This window comes from Sinocyclocheilus anshuiensis, unplaced genomic scaffold, assembly GCF_001515605.1.
Source record: "Sinocyclocheilus anshuiensis isolate Anshui unplaced genomic scaffold, SAMN03320099.WGS_v1.1 scaffold728, whole genome shotgun sequence".
In the NCBI taxonomy this organism is placed as follows: Eukaryota; Metazoa; Chordata; class Actinopteri; order Cypriniformes; family Cyprinidae; genus Sinocyclocheilus; species Sinocyclocheilus anshuiensis.
Window position 1 is genome coordinate 193,299 of NW_015555767.1, and position 17,289 is coordinate 210,587.

The following is a 17,289-nucleotide window of genomic DNA, read 5'->3' on the forward strand; positions in this document are numbered from 1 at the left end:
AACCAGTCCCCTGGGCACACTTGCGAGAGGATCTGCTTCAAAGGAATCATCCTGAACGACCATCTCATGAGGGCGCAGTTCAGGTGCCTGAGATCGAGGATGGGCCTTAGGCCACCATCCTTTTTGGGGATGAGGAAGTATCGGCTGTAGAAGCCTGACTCGCTCTGAGCTGGGGGAACTATTTCTATGGCTCCTTTCGCCAGCAAATTCATCACCTCAGCGTGCAGGATGTCTGCGTCCTTGCTCTGAACCGAGGTGGAGACCCACGGGGGTCTTCGAGCGAATTGAAGTGAATAGCCTCATTTTATTATCCCCAGAACCCATTTTGACACTCCGGGGATGGCCTACCAGGCCTTGGTCTGCGTGGGAAGGGATTGGGTTGGTTTTAGCGACAGGCCGCCTTGCGGGGACCCAATGCTCGTGATAGCCGGAAGAGGAAATTTGCTCTCTTTTTGAAAATGTTTGTTTCATTTTTCTCGTTATAACAGCGATCGGTTGTGTGGGCGCTAACTGAACGGGCCCAGGGTTCACAACAGTATTTACCACAAACACATTGCCATTAGCACCCGGAAGTGAACGGGGTGCTTGGAGGCACAACAGAGGCTGCTTGGGGGGGGGGGGGTCCGGCGATGGCGAGACTTTGCCCCTTCCTCTTCCTGTCCCACAGATCAGGTTGATGCCTGAGGCGCCGGGTCCAGCACTACCTTGAGCCGGGGTCCCTGGCGCTTAGGGAATGGATAGCGTCTGGCTGAGCGGGAGCGATGTCGGGGCTCAGGCTTAGAGGCTGGCGATGCAGGCGATGATGCGGGTTTCGCGGGCTGCTGAGTCGGCGCCGTCTTGGGGCGACTGGCAGCAGCTGTAGAACTGAAGCTCTTTGGCAAGAAGTGTAGCATTGCCTGGGATGACTTCTGCGCAGCGGTGAAGCATTCAGCGAACCCTTCCACCGCAGGTCCAAACAGGCCAGAGAGGGAGACTGGGGAGTCAAGGAAGGGTAATACAGACCTTATCTGCATCCTTGATCTCCGTGAGGGTCAACCGCACCTCCGTGAGGTGGTGCTCAAGCACCACAAGGCTGGCCATGGATCTGCCCATCGCCTGAGCCATCATCTTCGTGGTGCGCAAAGCCAGGTAGTTAGCGCTGCGCAGCTCCTTGAAAGCTGCGGTGTCCGGTCCAGACTTGTCCATGCTCTGGAGAAGTTTGGCCTGTAGAACCGCCATGGAGTGAAGCGCCGAGGCCGCTTGTCCAGCTGACAGGTAGGCTCGTCCAGCGAGCGCTGAAGTCGTCCTACACGGCTTGGACGGGTGGGCAGTCTTTGCCTTCCAGCCGATGGCCGTGGGCGGGCAGAGATACGCGGCCACTGACTCATCCAGGGGAGGCAGTCTGTCATACCCCTTTTCTTCGGCGCCATCGACCGTTGTTAGGGCAGACGAAGAGGAGGCACGCAGGCGGGCCAAGTAAGGGGTGCGCCAAGATCTGGTGATCTCCTCATGGACCACTGGAAAGAACGGTGAAGCTCATTGTCGAGGGGCTTGATGGTGCCCCGGCAAGAACCATTCATCCAGGTGGCTGCGGGTGGGCTCCTCCAGCGGAGACCAATCCAAACCCAGCACTTGCACAGCTCTAGACAGGACGCGGAACAGTTCGGTGTCCATGCCCGTGCTGGCTGCGCTGGGCTCTGCAGACGGCAGGGGAGCGGGGTCGAAAGACGAGCCCGACAGCTCCTCTGCATCTGAAGCAGCCAGAGACACGCCAGAGACATCCATGGCGTCACACTCGCTCCCACCGAACGAGACCAGATCGCTCCTAGCCACAGAGGGATGCTGGTCTGGGTGAGAGAAGTGGATGGGGGAAGCCTCTCTATGTGGAGAGAGTGAGGCATGTTGGGGCTCAGCCGGCGTGTGCTCACTCGTCACAGAGCGCCGAGATCCTCTGCCCCACTGCTTTTTCCTCACAGGCTCCTGGGAGGAAGAAAGCGGGAGGGTGCGAGGGGTGGAGTCACTTTCTGAAAAGAAAGCTATCCGTGAGCGCAGAGAGGCGAGACTCATATCCTCGCAATGAGGACATTCCGTCTCAGTAAGTGCAGCTTCAGCGTGGGCGGCGCCCAAGCATGAAACGTATTCGCCACAGGCTCCTGGGAGGAAGAAAGCGGGAGGGTGCGAGGGATGGAGTCACTTTCTGAAAAGAAAGCTATCCGTGAGCGCAGAGAGGCAAGACTCATATCCTCGCAATGAGGACATTCCGTCTCAGTAAGTGTAGCTTCAGCGTTGGCGGCGCCCAAGCATGAAACGCACTCGCCGTGACTGTCAGCGGTGTGCATGGGAGCCCTGCACGAGCGACAGTAGCGGCGCGCCATTTGAAACAATGCTGGAAATTTGCTCAGAAATTTGCTCTTATAGGAATCGTCGGATAGCGGCAAGGGACCGGGAAGGCCACAGCTGCTGCAGACGCTGAAGGCGGCTGAAGAGTGCCGAAGTCAGCCAAGCAGGAAGGGGTCTTGATCCGCTGCCAGACTTGTTCACGGCGAAGGCTTCGAGTCTCGTAGAGCGAAGATTTTGCAGTCGTCGTTGAAGGAGAAGAAATCTGAGGATCCTATGGCGAAGTGTCCGCTTATATAGCCAGATGTCCCACCCATTCTGGCGGGCTCTGGCGGGCTTTGTCGCCATAGGCTCCTGGCGCGCCCCTCCCGCGCGAAGTCAGCCAAGCAGGAAGGGGTCTTGATCCGCTGCCAGACTTGTTCACGGCGAAGGCTTCGAGTCTCTTAGAGCGAAGATTTTGCAGTCGTCGTTGAAGGAGAAGAAATCTGAGGATCCTGAGTCATTGGTTCGTTTTTTTAATTCACTGCACGGCCATTGGTTCGTGCAGTGAATTAAAAAACACTGCGTTATTGAAAAGGCTTCAGTATTCGGAGAAATACTGGGAGTTTTCCCCATAGCGTCTTAGCAGACGCAGTACGTGTGAAGTATCTATAGGGAACTGTAATTTACAACAATTCCTAAACAAAATACTCTTAATTTTACATCACAGTTTGGTACAAAAAGACAAATAAACCACTGTGAAAGACAAATAATAATAATAATTCCTAACATTTATATAGCGCTTTTCTGGGCACTCAAAGCACTTTACATAGAAGGGGGGAATCTCCTCAGCCACCACCAGTAGTGACAAATAACATGCATTCATAACATGCATTCACCATCAGTTTGGTACAAAAAGACAAATAAATCACTGTGAAAGACAAATAATAATAATAATTCCTTACATTTATATAGCGCTTTTCTGGGCACTCAAATCACTTTACATAGAAGGGGGGAATCTCCTCAGCCACCACCAGTAGTGACAAATAACATGCATTCATAACATGCATTCACCATATCTGTTCCTCCACAGGCCCAATCACAGAACATTACACAGCCTGGAGTCCCATTGAGTCTCAGCTTTACAGTGGCCACTGTTACTACAAGCGGCAACTACACTATCAGAACTCGGAATGACCAGGGCTTCAGCGTGTTTTCCACCAGCTTTCTGATTCTTGAAACGGGGAAGCGCTCAAGGAAGTGTCACACTGACTGCACCCTCCGACACAGAGTCAGGGACGGAGCCCAGCTTTCTGATTCTTGAAACAGGGGGAAGCGCTCAAGGAAGTGTCACACTGACTGCACCCTCCGACACAGAGTCAGGGACGGAGGTCACATTCACTATTGAGGCAGAAGCTCTGGGATCCACTGATCTGAAATATGTCACACTGCAACTCACTGTCTCAACAGCAAATGCTATTTTCAGTGGATGTTACTCACTTTCCGTGTGCCTTTCTTTCTTCTTTTTTATCGTTTGCCATTTTGTATGTTTCTAAATAACATTTAGCACTGCAAGCAGTGTATTTTAAAATCTTTACTTATCTTGAACTGTCTGGGGTAAAAGAGCTTTGTAAATATCAAAGAATCAAGGTTAAGGTCTTCTATTGAAATTTAACTTTCACTTTCTGTTGAATGTGAACAGGTGCATTTGGGACTAGTTTTTGTTGCTAGTTGTGATTTCATTGTGTAGTATATACTCTTGATCTTTTTGAACGTTTATTAAAGACAAAGTTCACATAGAGGGCATCAGCATTGTGTAAGCTGTATTGGTTTTGCTTTTTACAATAGCTTCCACTCTCATTCAGTTTCTCCTTGGCTCAGAAGCTTCACTGAACTCCTGTCACATGAGCGATTATAAATTATACAGGTTAGACAGTTTGGAAGGACTGAATGAATAAATCGATGTGTACAATTGTGATTTTTGATCTACCACTAATATTATTACAAATATATATTGAACCAAGTTCTGGGAAAGTTTGTTATGGGGAGAGTAAGTTATGCATTGTTATGGGTCAGTTGTCAGGGAAACCAAGTCAAGTTTGCCAAGGTTAGATCAAACACAAGATGTGCGTGATTTGAAAAGGGCACAATCAACAATAGTAGCTAATAAGGAAGTAAATATTCTTCCTTACTGACATTCTTACAGCCAGACACTTACAGAGAGAATGATCATTTTTACAATCCCTAATTTACATTACAGAGTATGTGTGACGCTGACATTCATCACATGTGTAAAGGTGTATAAATATACTGACAGCGGCTGTGCATAAGTTACAGTATACACATACAGAATCTGTGAAAAGGTAATCAAACAATTGTCAATTTTTTTTTTGTTTATAATATTTGTCTAATTGTATAATATGTAATATTTTGTGAGTATTTTCGAGTTAAAGATTAAAAATGTTAACTGCTAAAAAATAATGTTTTAAATGATTACAAATTTAAGGAAAGACACTACAGGCAAAACATTGCATTGGTCAGTTTTGAGATTTTGGGCTATTTGGCTTTTCATAAAGTGTAAATATTCAAAATACACTTTTAAGTGTTTATTTTATTGCTCTTTATTTATTAGCATCTTTAGATCAATTATAATCCATATTTTAAAAGCAGTTTTCTCTAAATGAGTTTTTTTCCACATAAGCCAAACATTACATTTTTATTCCTGTCTTCTTTTCTATTATTCCTGGTAAAGGATTAAAGTTTCAAACTGAATCTTTCCACAGCACCTATTTTTGTGGACAGTCATGGTTTCACTGGTTGTAGTGGCTGTATTTCTCCTCTGTGGGACCCTCTTTCAACCCCCCCAGGTGGCAGCATTCAAACCTCTCTTTCAGGACGACTCCATCACCCATCGAGAAATCACTCAGATGGCCATCCTCCGCAAGACAGCAGAAGTGTGTCGTGACATAGCCACTGCCCAGGGGCGCGACTTCACACTGCCTGTAAGAAAAAGACATGGGAGTGAACCGACTGAATTAGCATTTTTGAATCATACAAACTATTAATGGATTATTATGAGTAACCAAAGTCTGTGATTAACATTCCTTAAAGAGACTTTCACTTTTTGTTACAACAAATTACAGTCATACCTCATATGTGAATTTTGAAACAGCAATTTTTATTTGTCTCCTCAAGTTACGCTACACACTTAATTTGGATTGAAAACTGAACTGAAAAGCAGAGGGAACTCAAGTTGAAAAAAAACAAACAATAAATAAAATAAAAAGAATAATATTCTTCTCTTTCCATTCCTCATCTCCAGATAAACAACAAGTTGACTCCATCTGCTGTCCACAAAGCCTGCTCATCATCTTCTTCCCTCTCTACCCTCGGTTTAATTTCAGCTATAACAGAAACTTATCTAAGCAACGCAGCTGTAGATCAAGTTTTTGCATTGAGTGAGGCACATCACATAGATAATGAGGCTTTCAGTGAGGGCCGGGATCTCATCACTCGTGGTGTGGCTGCAATAAAGGCCAGCGTGCAGCAGGAAAGCTATATCTCTGCCCGTATCGCACTGGGAGCTCTATGTCACACTCTACAGGTATGTTATGAATTGCGATTGTAGTAGGAAGGGACATAAGAATCTTTTTTTTTTTTTCAAGCTTGCCATATACCAGCATTTCTATTTGTATTTTATATTTGTAATGACCCATGACATTTACGTTACATTTACAAATGACTTACATTGCATTCAAGGTGTACATGTTATCAGGTTCTGCATTCCGAATTGAACCCTTGACCTTCCCATTGCTAGCACTATTTATATGCAGGTCCTGATTCACTCTTATTTTTATGTATTTAGTCATTTAAAATGGCTATATGTTTTTAAACTTGTCCGGAATAATGCAAATCCCCAAAATTGTTCAAAGAGTATTTGAACAGTTTTGTTTGTTTAAATTAAAATGTTCAGATTTCATTGCATAGAAAACAAAATATGAAACTAAGTGGCATCTGCAAACAGATGATAGAGCATTCTCAGAAGAATTTTAACCAATGAGACAGTTTTAACATTTCAGTCAATTCAGCTCAAGTTCACAAAGGTGTAGTTTAACCACAGCAAATGAAATATGTGCATGTTCAACTATGTTTGACAACCACAAAGTGTCTGAATACTTTTTGAATTTTGAATAATATTTTTTGTTTTGTAATAAATAATAAAAAACTATAAAATTATCATCATTTAATTTTTGTAATAAAATATTTTTTTTTATCAGAAGTTTATTTATTTTTTTTTTTTGCTTTTGCATGTAGCACATTGCAAATTTTGATGACAATTTTACTGGAGATTTTAGACTTGGGCAAACTCTTGGAGATATACAGCCAGTGAAAACAAGAACTCAATTATTATAGTGCCTCCTGGCCAATTCTCTCAAAGTTTGGTGCACAGACTTCGGAATATGCCTGTCACATTTATCCCAAATTGAAATAAAGGAATATAAAGAGTGCAAGAAATGCATTTATAAATGAATGTAAGGTGACAAATATATTTAATTTCATAAAATGCAATCATTGTTTTCATTAATTAACGTGAACACTGTGTTGTTGGTTTGTGTGCAGGATTTCTATAGCCACAGTAACTGGGTGGAACTGGGAAGCACTGCTCCTTTCAGCACACTGATCAAACCTGACCTTCCTCTCAACAATATAGCAGGTACAACAAAATACAATTACCCAACTCTACATTTCTAAACCCCCTGTATGTCACAATATGAATATGGTGTAAACATGCATACTTTTTAAACCTCTTATCTGTGTATCTAGGCCCCAGCACACCAACATGCAAAAGCTGCACTGGGAAAAACTGTATTGATAACATTCTCCCAGAAATACTGCTGCATAAGAAACTAACCTCAGGATATTTCAGCATTACCTCCTCCAAAAAACCTGCTGGTAGGGAAGCTTATCATCCCATGTGTAGTGTTGATCTCCTCTGTACTTAATCACAGACCACAGGATGGCTGGAATAGGCACCACAAATCTATACTCACATAATTTTCTCTCAGGCAAGTGTAGCCATGGTGGCTTTTTTGACAGGACCAGTTCAAGAGAACCCACAGGAGGCATTAATAAGGATGACATCAGTTCAGATCATGGCTTCCTTCACCAGCAAGCTGCTGAAATGGCCATCAATGCTACTATGGAATTGCTGCAAGACATCCGACTGGCAACAGGCGACCAAGCCTTTCTTCGGTATGAGAACTTCCTTTTACACCACACATAGTTTTGGATTCTTCTGTAATGAAAGAAATAACTAAGGTTTGTCCATTTAAATTAAAATGCCTAGTGTGATTTCACAAATTACTGATCACCATGCCTAACACTGAATTATATAGGATGAAGTATTGTAAAAAAAATTGTTACAGTTTGGAAAAATCAGGAAAAAATGCCTAAAGTTGCCAAATCTGAAGAAAAAAGATGCTGCTGATGCAATGTAGAGACACAAAGTTCAAAAGATTAGTTTTTCTTAAGTCATAGCGCCCCCTAGAATCAGAAATTGATACTGTTGTCTAGGTTTAGACAGTTTTGTTTCTTTCTTTCAGATTGATGGGCCTCAGTCAGACCTCGGTTCTGGCTTTTGTGATTGACACCACGGGTAGCATGTTTGATGATATTGAAGAGGCCAAGAGAGTGTCCTTCAGTATCATAGACAGCAGGAGAGGAACATCAGAGGAACCTTCAGAATACATTCTAGTCCCATTTAATGATCCAGGTAGTCATATTGCTTATTTAGTCCTATATATAGTCTAGGTCAGTGTTTCCCAACCGGGGTGCCGTCTGTCGAGAGCAGGGGTGCCGTGTAAAAAATCCTTTTTTAATATTTTTAAATTGCTAAAATGTTCAAAAACGCAGCTATTATATAATATCCATTTCTGATGTCGCCAATAATTAGAGATGCACCGAAATTCCGGCTGCCGAAAATGAGTTCACCGCTCAGGATTCACTTTCACGTGGTGTGACGCTCTGCGTATTATCCCGCTCTATGCGTGTGTGTGCTCCGCTCAGTCGCTCGCGGCCCATGTGAGTGCTCCACTCATATACCGTTCATGCTCATCGGAACAGCAAAGTCCACTCAAAAATCAAGCTGACAGGAAACATCGATGTAGTACAGTATTGTTTCTGTTTGCAATAGCCCTACTGTGCTGTAACAAGGTGTGGTAAATGGGCAACTCTGGTAACGCTACCCTCTCATTTACTGATCTCCTAATCGTTATGCTCACGTGTCCTCTGATAATAATAGCTTTCTAGGATTAAACATTATTTGGATAATTGGTAAAAAAAAAAAAAAAAAATCTCTTAATAGCCCTACTGTGTGTTAGACCTACCCGAAAAACTAAAAAGCAATTTTATTTGTTTAATTTTATTTTTATTTGTGCTATCATTAGTAATTTCTTTATTTGTTCTTATTTTATTATGAACTGCTTAGCCTCCTTGTCATTTTTTATTCAACTCAAATGAGTGAGCAAAACTTTGTTTGATTACCATTATAACTAGCTATCTCACAATGTTTACATATGAATAAATGCCTACATTAAAATCTGTCATATAAATTGGTCTTTTCATTAGAAATTAGCCTACTGATTGCCACCATTGATGGACAACATTTTTTTATAATATTAAAAATATCTGTATGACAGTATATTCTGCAGTTCTTCCCTGTTGTACCGAATACCTATACTTTTCAAAGTATCATATCGAAGTTAGAAATTCAAATATTGTGACAAAATTAATTTTGTAGGGTGCCGCAAATTTGTTAAAATTTCCAAAGGGTGCCGCGAGTAAAGAAAGGTTGGGAAACACTGGTCTAGGTTATCGTTGTTGTTGTTTATCCAGCAAAAGCAAAAGAAGCAGTGCCTCCTCAAAACATTTGGATGACAACAATGTGAAAATAAAACTAATGTTATGAAATTTGAGATTCTATAATAATCTGTTGACTACGCATTTTTATTAGCTAATAAACAGTCCCATTGTGAATTCCCTCCCATTATGCCCATTAAAAATGTGCCTGAATGCATAAAACTGGTGAAAATGGATGGACTAATTACAAATAACTAATTACTTATCACCCATTCAGACGTCACCACTTTCATTCAGATTTGAATCTAACTTAACATAAAAATGATGTGTTAATGATTTAGTTTTTATGAAATAAATTAAAGAAACATGTATGTGCCTTTCATCATGTGCGATGTATTTTTAAGCATATTTAAATTTTTGAAAAAGTTTAAATTATGTACAACATTGTTGCTGTAGTCTTCTGTGACGTGTTTGTCTCAAACAGATTTTGGACCTCTGACAAGGACTGAGGATGCAGATATTTTCAAAGAGAGAATCAATTCTCTTTCAGCATCTGGTGGAGGAGACTTACCAGAGATGTGCCTGTCAGGACTGCTGGTCTGTGTGTTTGTGTGTTTTTATATTTATGTATTTTGGTGAGTGTTATAAAACTGTTTTTTAGACTGAGAAAATCACTCCTCTTCCAACTGATATACTGTATAAGATTACATTATTGACATGATTATTGTGAATATCTCATCTGTGTTAAGATTTTATATTACAATAAAGCCAGCCTGAGAAATTATAATAATCTTGAGGTCCTGCGATCTTGTTTTTCTTTGTCTCATGGTTCTCCAGTTGGCACTAGCAGCAGCTCCTCAATCGTCAGACATTTTTGTTTTCACTGATGCTGCAGCAAAGGACTCAGCATTAAAAAGCACCGTTCGGGCCATGATTGAACGCACCAAGACAACAGTAAATGCCTGCAAATCACTTCTTCATAATTGCTGCTAAAATCTGAAATGTTATTAAATTGTATGTAATGACATTTTTCTGCATTTCTATCTTTTCTTTCTCCACGCAATCCAGGTCACTTTCATGTTGACTAACCCCTTCTCATTCCGTAGAAGAAGGGATGTCTCACAATCTCAAGGTTTTACATCAAGATCAATACCTCTGTCAGACATACAGCTGTACAGAGATCTGGCCCATGTTTCTGGTGGACAGACCATCGAGGTCACAAAAGCTACTCTGTCTCAGGCCACTGCAGTCATTACAGATGCATCTACCTCAGCCCTTGTATGTATTAAGAATGATAGATGGTGACTTTTTGTGTGTATCAACTCTCCATTTAATCACATTATAACATATTTAATAAGGAACAATTTAAGAAGAAGGGGAAGTACGTACCCCAAAATTTGCTATATTTTTTCCCAATTTGGTCATTGGGAATTTTGCTGTGAAACACTGCAACATACTGAAAACAAATCTGTGTTTCCTGAAGGTGACGCTTTTTCAGGTGGTAAGAAATCCAGCCATTGCAGAAAACGTTACCTTTGTCTTAGATCCATCTCTGTCCAATGTGACTGTGTATGTCACTGGAGACTCTCCAGTCTTCACCATCTACAGCCCGACAGGTGAGCCAGTGTGCCTCGAACATTGTTTGCAGATATGAGGGTTTTATTTTGTCAAATAGAAAAACAAGATGCCAAAATCATTGTTAAAAATAAGCTGATTCCCCTGCCTTTCAGGTGTGTCTCAGTCAGGTTCAGTGGCAGATGGTCCTCTGGGCAGCATCCTGACTGTAGGGAATCTAAAGAGAGTGAAACTCACCTCTGACAACCAGACAGGAGAATGGAAGATCAGCATCAACTCTACAAGCTTCTACAGCCTGAAAGTCACTGGTATGGGTTTTTGCCGGTATATGTTTTGTTTGTAAACCATTGAGATTTTGTTAATATATTTATTTTAAAAATTGTAAAAAATTATACTGCTTAATAAACAATGGCTTTAGGGGGAAAAAATCAGTCACATGCTTTCCTTTGGAATATTCCAATCACTGCTGCATCTCACAGTGAGCTACTTTCACTCTGCTTTAATTTTGATTACAGGTCAGAGTTCTGTGAACTTTCTCTTTAACTTTGTGGAGCGGTTAGAAGGGGGTGACTTCACACCGAAAGCCAATCGTCCTTTCACTGGTATGATATCATCTTCTTTATTTGATATTTCTCGATTATTACTAAACAGTTACACTACTGTTCAAAAGTTAGGGGTCAGTAAGAATTTTTTATATTTTTGTGAGAAAATTCACATTATGCTCACCAAAGCTGCATTATTCGATCAATAATACAGTAAAACTGTAAAAAAGTGAAATATTATTACAATTGTAAACAACTATTTTCTATTTTAAAATGTAATTTACGATGACAGCTGAATTTTCAGTCTCCAGTGTCACGTGATCTTTCAGAAATCTTTCTAATACAATAAGTTGGTGCTCAAGAAATATTTTTATTATCATTGTTAAAAACAGCTGTGCTGCTTAATATATATTTGTTTTTCAAAACAGTAATACAAGTTTTTCAGGATTCTTTGAGTAGAATGTTCATTATGAATGTTTATTGTCCCTTCTGATCAGTTTAATGCATCCTTGCTGAACAAATGTATTAATTTATTTTTAAAAATCTTACTGAACAGGAGTGTATAAACACTGTTATTTATTATAATTTTTATTTTGTGTCATCAATGTAAATGAAACAAACAAAATGCTTCTCTGATTGCTCAGGTCGGAATGCTACTTTGTTTGTCTCTATGACCGGAGGAGATTCAGTCACATTGACTGACGTGCTTCTAGTTGAAGCTTCAGGATCTGATGTTGTTAGTGGAACCATTAAAGCATTGGGTGCGACAGACTTCCTGGGCAACATAGACAGAATCCCTGAGTGGGCGTTTGTGGTGCAGCTGAAAGGGCTGTTGAATGACTCAACTCGATCTTTGCCTAGTCGATTCCAGAGACAGTCACCTACCCAGCAACAAGGATCTAGAGTTACTATCACGGTGAGCTTGAAGGGCCAGTTCACCCAAAAATGAAAATTCTGTCATCACTGACACAACTTTTATATGAGCTTAGTATGACTTGTATGGAATTTGCAAAACCTCTGAAAAGAATATATATAAGACATGCAAAATACAATGATAATATCTCTAATCATATTAAACATGTTTCTTCTCAGGCCCAACCAAACAGCACTATAGAGCCTGGAATCCCTTTATTTCTCAACTTTACATTGGTCACTAATGCTACAGGCGGCAACTACACTATCCGAGCTCGGGCAGACCGCAGCTTCAACCTGTCTTTCCCCAGTTCTCTGGACGCAGGGACAGAGGGAAGTGCTCAGGAAACCGTAACACTGACTGCACCCTCCGACACAGAGTCAGGGACGGATGTCACACTCACTATTGAAGCAGAAGATTCAGAGTCTGGTGACTCAAATTACGTGGCACTGCGGTTCACTGTCATGACTAAGGTAACTGTTATGAAAGCTGCAAACAAGAGTATATATTATTAATATTTACCATCCACTGAGGAGAATATATAGCTTTTTGCAACACTCTGCCTTTGCACTGCCTTTGTTTTTACATGCAAACAGTATTAGCATTTTATCCCTTCATTGACTCTGATTAACCTCATTATTTTTTTTTTTTTTTGGAACTGTCAGGTAGTGAGCATCAAAGCTGATTGTCCTGTAGAATGCAGCAGAGCATCATGGGAGCTCTCTACCAACTTAACGGATGGTAACGGTACAGGCATAGCCGGAGTGTCCCTCAGTCGTGGCAATGGCTCTCTCAGCTTAAGTAATGTGATGAGTGTGGATGGCACAAATGTGACTGTGGCTTTCTACAATGCTTCCTGTTGTTCTCAGGAAGTAGAGCTTGTAGCTGTGGACAGGGTGGGAAACGTGGGCACATGTTTCACCTCTATAAAGAGCCCTTCTACAACTGTTAGCCCCAATGGATCATATTCTGTGTCCTTCTCCATGTGTGTTGCTCTAGTAGGGTTATTAGTTTCCTTTCTGTATGGATGAGGGGAACTGTAATGATGAATTAAGTGAACATTTTTCCATTATCTTTAACTTAATATAACTATGTTCTCACTATCGTTGATTATCTTTTATAAACTGCTGGTAACGACTTTACATTTATGCCCTACCTCCTTATCAGTAATAATAGAAAAATGCTCTTATGAATAGGGGAAGGTGGGGAAGATGCCCTGCTTAAGAACAATGTGGATTTACTTATTTAAAACTGTTTCATGGTCTCTGTAGTTTGTAAGGACCATGCAAAACCGTTCTAAATCCAAACAGTTGTAGGAAATTAAATCAAACTTCTTTCTATGCCAAGCTACTCTCTTTTATCTTATCTGACATTTAAAGTTTCATTTGATTTGAATTCTTATGACTGACCGGCACGTTTTGATGCAGGCATGTTGCTGGGTCAGCATGTTTTGTTGGTCCTGGAACAACAATCCTGTCAAGTTATAACCCAAACCCTAATCAAAACCTTACACTTAAACTAGAAGAAATGTATAGATTGATAACAATGGTGTACAAGTCTCTAACCTGGCACTAAGCTTAACCCTAACATTAGGTTTAACCCTCACACCTGAAATGATATCCTTCTTCATTCAAGTCTTCTTTGTAAAAGGCGGTTAACATTGCACATTGATGCCATATGTAAAATGATACAAATATACAAACTGAGCCTGCAAATGCTATGATATTTTCAGGCAAACTACAGGGTAATATCATTTTTCAACCCCCCCCACCCCACACAAACACACACACACACACACACACACACACACACACACGTACGTTGGTAAAGGTGTTGATCACGTGCAACTTTGTAAGCCAATCATTTTCGAGAAGGCCTCATCTCCGTCCTGTTGCAATAAGAGCCTTGCTGCCATCTAGTGGTCATTACAGGAACAAAGGTAAGAGGAACAATACATAGCTCGACATACGATTATGCAGTTTAATAAAACAGCATATTTAGGATTATGGATATGTTTTGGGTTTACGAAGTTCTTATAATAAAGAGAACAGAAATTTGCATATTTGGCAATCTTGCAATGTCCTGGTGCTGTTTTGAATGAATGCACATTTAGAAGAAGAAAAGTGGAAAAACACGTACACAAGCACCTTTGCTTCTGATTTGTTCTAGTCTTTCAGATGGTTTCTGGTTGATCCGCAGCACTGGCTTTTTTTAATAGATCAGATTAAAGGACGATTTTATTTAACTAATGAACGAAGTGCTGAGGGACTAGATGACCCCATTTAGAAGGAAACCTCATGGGACAGGGCAGTCAGTGTGTTTATGTCCCATCTACTCTTCTGCAGCACATCCAAACAAACCTCCGTCCTCCACCCCCATTCTCTCTCCCTCACATTTCTCACAGCAAGGTTGTCTCACCCCTGAAGATGAGTAATGGCAGTGTCATAGTGACACTTCTCCATTCATCATAATCAGAAGATAGCGCACCAAAGCAGCACAGCACAAAAGAAAAACATACCAAGAGAAGGGGAGTGATTCATTAGAGTAAGATATTAAACAACGCTCTTTAGCATATGTGCCTTTAATTAGGATATAAAGACACCCACCATCTGTCTCTCTGCCATTTTCTCCTCCTGGGTTTTATTCAAGCAAGCAACAAGGTACATTTTCTATTTCTTTCATTTATTTTGTATTTTCTTTCTGACCATAATGACTAACTCACGGTATAGGCAATATTTAATTTTTCACAAATGAAAACGAGACTGTGATGAATAGATACACAGTCTACTCAATTTATATTGTCTTATGGTCATATCGTGTGTAAATTTCAGTTGTCAGACAATTTTAATGTTGCCTACAGCCCACTGAACCGTTTAGCCCCTTACTGCCTCGTTTTCATTAAATAAATATATATACAGGTGCATCTCAATAAATTAGAATGTCATGGAAAAGTTCATTTATTTCAGTAATTCAACTCAAATTGTGAAACTCGTGTATTAACATATGGTGCCTACATTGACTTTAGCCCAGACAGTTCGACACCGGTTGTTCTATCTTCTGTTAACCTTGTGTTGCCTTACTTTGTTCTCCTTTTCTGGAGTTTCTTTCTTATATATTTTAATAAACAGATTAAACTTGTGCTACAGTCTTTCGTTCTATCAATTAAATTGCAGAGACATATTTTAACGAGAACATTTTTAATGATCGATCTCTTTAATGTATTTTTTTCTGAAAAACAAATCTTTGTAACTCTCTGGCATTACCATTTACATAATTCTGTACATGAAAAAGGAAAAAAAGCACTGCTTTAGATACAGAGTAAAATTTTAAAACTAGAAAAAACCTTCAAAATAAAAATTAGAGGAGGTTTACATTACAAATTAGTAGTAAGACACTGTCTGAAGTGCAATGGTATAGCTCAGATGAGTTTAAAAGTGAAAAAAAAAAGAAATAAAAATACTTCTCTATCTTAAACAAACAGCAATATCTTTACAGTGAGTAGAGACATATCCTCTGATGTATTTAAAATAGTAAAAACATATTTACAAATAACTGTATCTGATATATATATCTTTTTCCATCACATATATGTCAGCACCAGTACGAAATAAAAAGAAGAAAAAGATCAGCTCGATGACTTCAACAGAAATCAAAAACATGTTAATCTTGGTCCCAGATTGTTGATATTTGGTGAGACGGCAGGAGGACCTGGGCTTTACCCTCTCCATCTGCAATCCTCTTGACAGAGCAACATAACACTGCAAAACACTGAAGATGTGAATGCGTTCAATCTCCCATTAAGACAAAACTTTCTCACAAAAAAAAAAAAAAAGGCAAGTCAGTCACAATGTTACATTCATGTTCATTCTTCAGAGAGCGGAAACGATAAAACTAGAGTTTGATTACAAAGACACCATGACTATAATACCATAATACCGTAGCAACACACAACAGAGCAGAAAAGATAGATGTTCTTATTTGTGTGGCATCTCATGGTAAACAGCAGAAAACTAAAGTCTGGCTAGTAAGATACCATTTTGAGACTTCATTTAAAATTAGTTGACAAACTCACAACAATGGTTCATAATCAGGGTCATAAATAAATGTATATTCTCAATAAAGAGAAAATGCCTTTATTAACAAATTAAGTCGATTTTTGTTTTTGTTTAAATTTTGTCACATTTGAAAGAGTTGAAAAGTTGTCTGCAATACAGTTGGCTTGATGGAGTCTTGATGTGCTTGTTTTTCCTCTGTCAGCCATTGTGTAGCAGGTAAAGGAGTGTCAGTGTGTTCAAGAGCTGGAAGTGGTGCAATGATTGAAATTAAACATTACAGAAACTAATAAATATTTGTAATTTGAAGAGTAAAATAAAAGATTAAAAGTGGTATGACCCATGAGCGGAAATACAGTACAGTATGTACGGTGTATTTTTTTCTTATTAAAATATCTTCAACCAGTGTTCGTAAGCAATAATGTTCAGCTAAAGAAAGGAGAAAAAAAACAGAATGTTGGGAAGCATTTAAATATTGGTTTAAATGTCTAGATGTATGAATTAAAACACTGAATTTGCCTCAGATTAAATGTCTGGGCAGTTAAAATGGCATCATAAATGTTACTTTGATACTTGATGAGTTCATGTCCTAGTTTCCTTTCTAGCTGCCATTGTGACTAAAGAAAACATCTTTCTCACAGTTTTAGGGAGGGGAGGGAGAAGTTTGTAGCTGCCAAATCTCTTCAAGCAATATTAACAAACACCTAGTTGACAAACACACACATGGCTTCACTCTTCTACTGACACCAGTCGCCTAGCGACAGCAGAGCATCCATCTTGCATGCACTGAGAGCACACAGAGTCTGATGTGTTTTGTTGTGATGCTCATAGTGCAAATAAACACACACACACACACACACACACACGCACACACACACACGCACACACAAGCACAAAGCAGAGCAAATGCAGAGGATGAACACATGTCAAGAGCAGCGAAAAATGGAGAGAGAGAAGATAAGTAAGAGAAGAAAGAGGTGTGAGTGAACTGTTTGGTTTGGGAAAAGGGATCCATTGTTGATAAAGGCCCACCTCGAATTTCCACACACTCTTT

At 40.3% G+C, this 17,289-nt stretch overlaps 1 protein-coding gene and 1 pseudogene across 1 annotated transcript; both read left to right on the forward strand.

Annotated features, from left to right (window-relative positions):
- LOC107674181 (von Willebrand factor A domain-containing protein 7-like) overlaps nucleotides 1-4,188 on the forward strand; it is a 30,801-nt pseudogene extending 26,613 nt beyond the window's left edge.
- A 911-nt stretch (nucleotides 4,189-5,099) lies between these two features.
- LOC107674229 (von Willebrand factor A domain-containing protein 7-like) lies at nucleotides 5,100-13,381 on the forward strand. Its single transcript, XM_016468146.1, has 15 exons — nucleotides 5,100-5,297; nucleotides 5,618-5,899; nucleotides 6,916-7,009; nucleotides 7,120-7,248; nucleotides 7,362-7,548; nucleotides 7,899-8,068; nucleotides 9,638-9,750; nucleotides 9,991-10,107; nucleotides 10,222-10,431; nucleotides 10,637-10,769; nucleotides 10,884-11,036; nucleotides 11,244-11,330; nucleotides 11,915-12,186; nucleotides 12,363-12,665; nucleotides 12,843-13,381. Exons 1-15 carry the CDS (start codon nucleotides 5,100-5,102, stop codon nucleotides 13,212-13,214), a joined length of 2,820 nt encoding a protein of 939 aa, XP_016323632.1. The 3' UTR covers nucleotides 13,215-13,381.
- The last annotated feature ends 3,908 nt before the right edge of the window (nucleotides 13,382-17,289 follow it).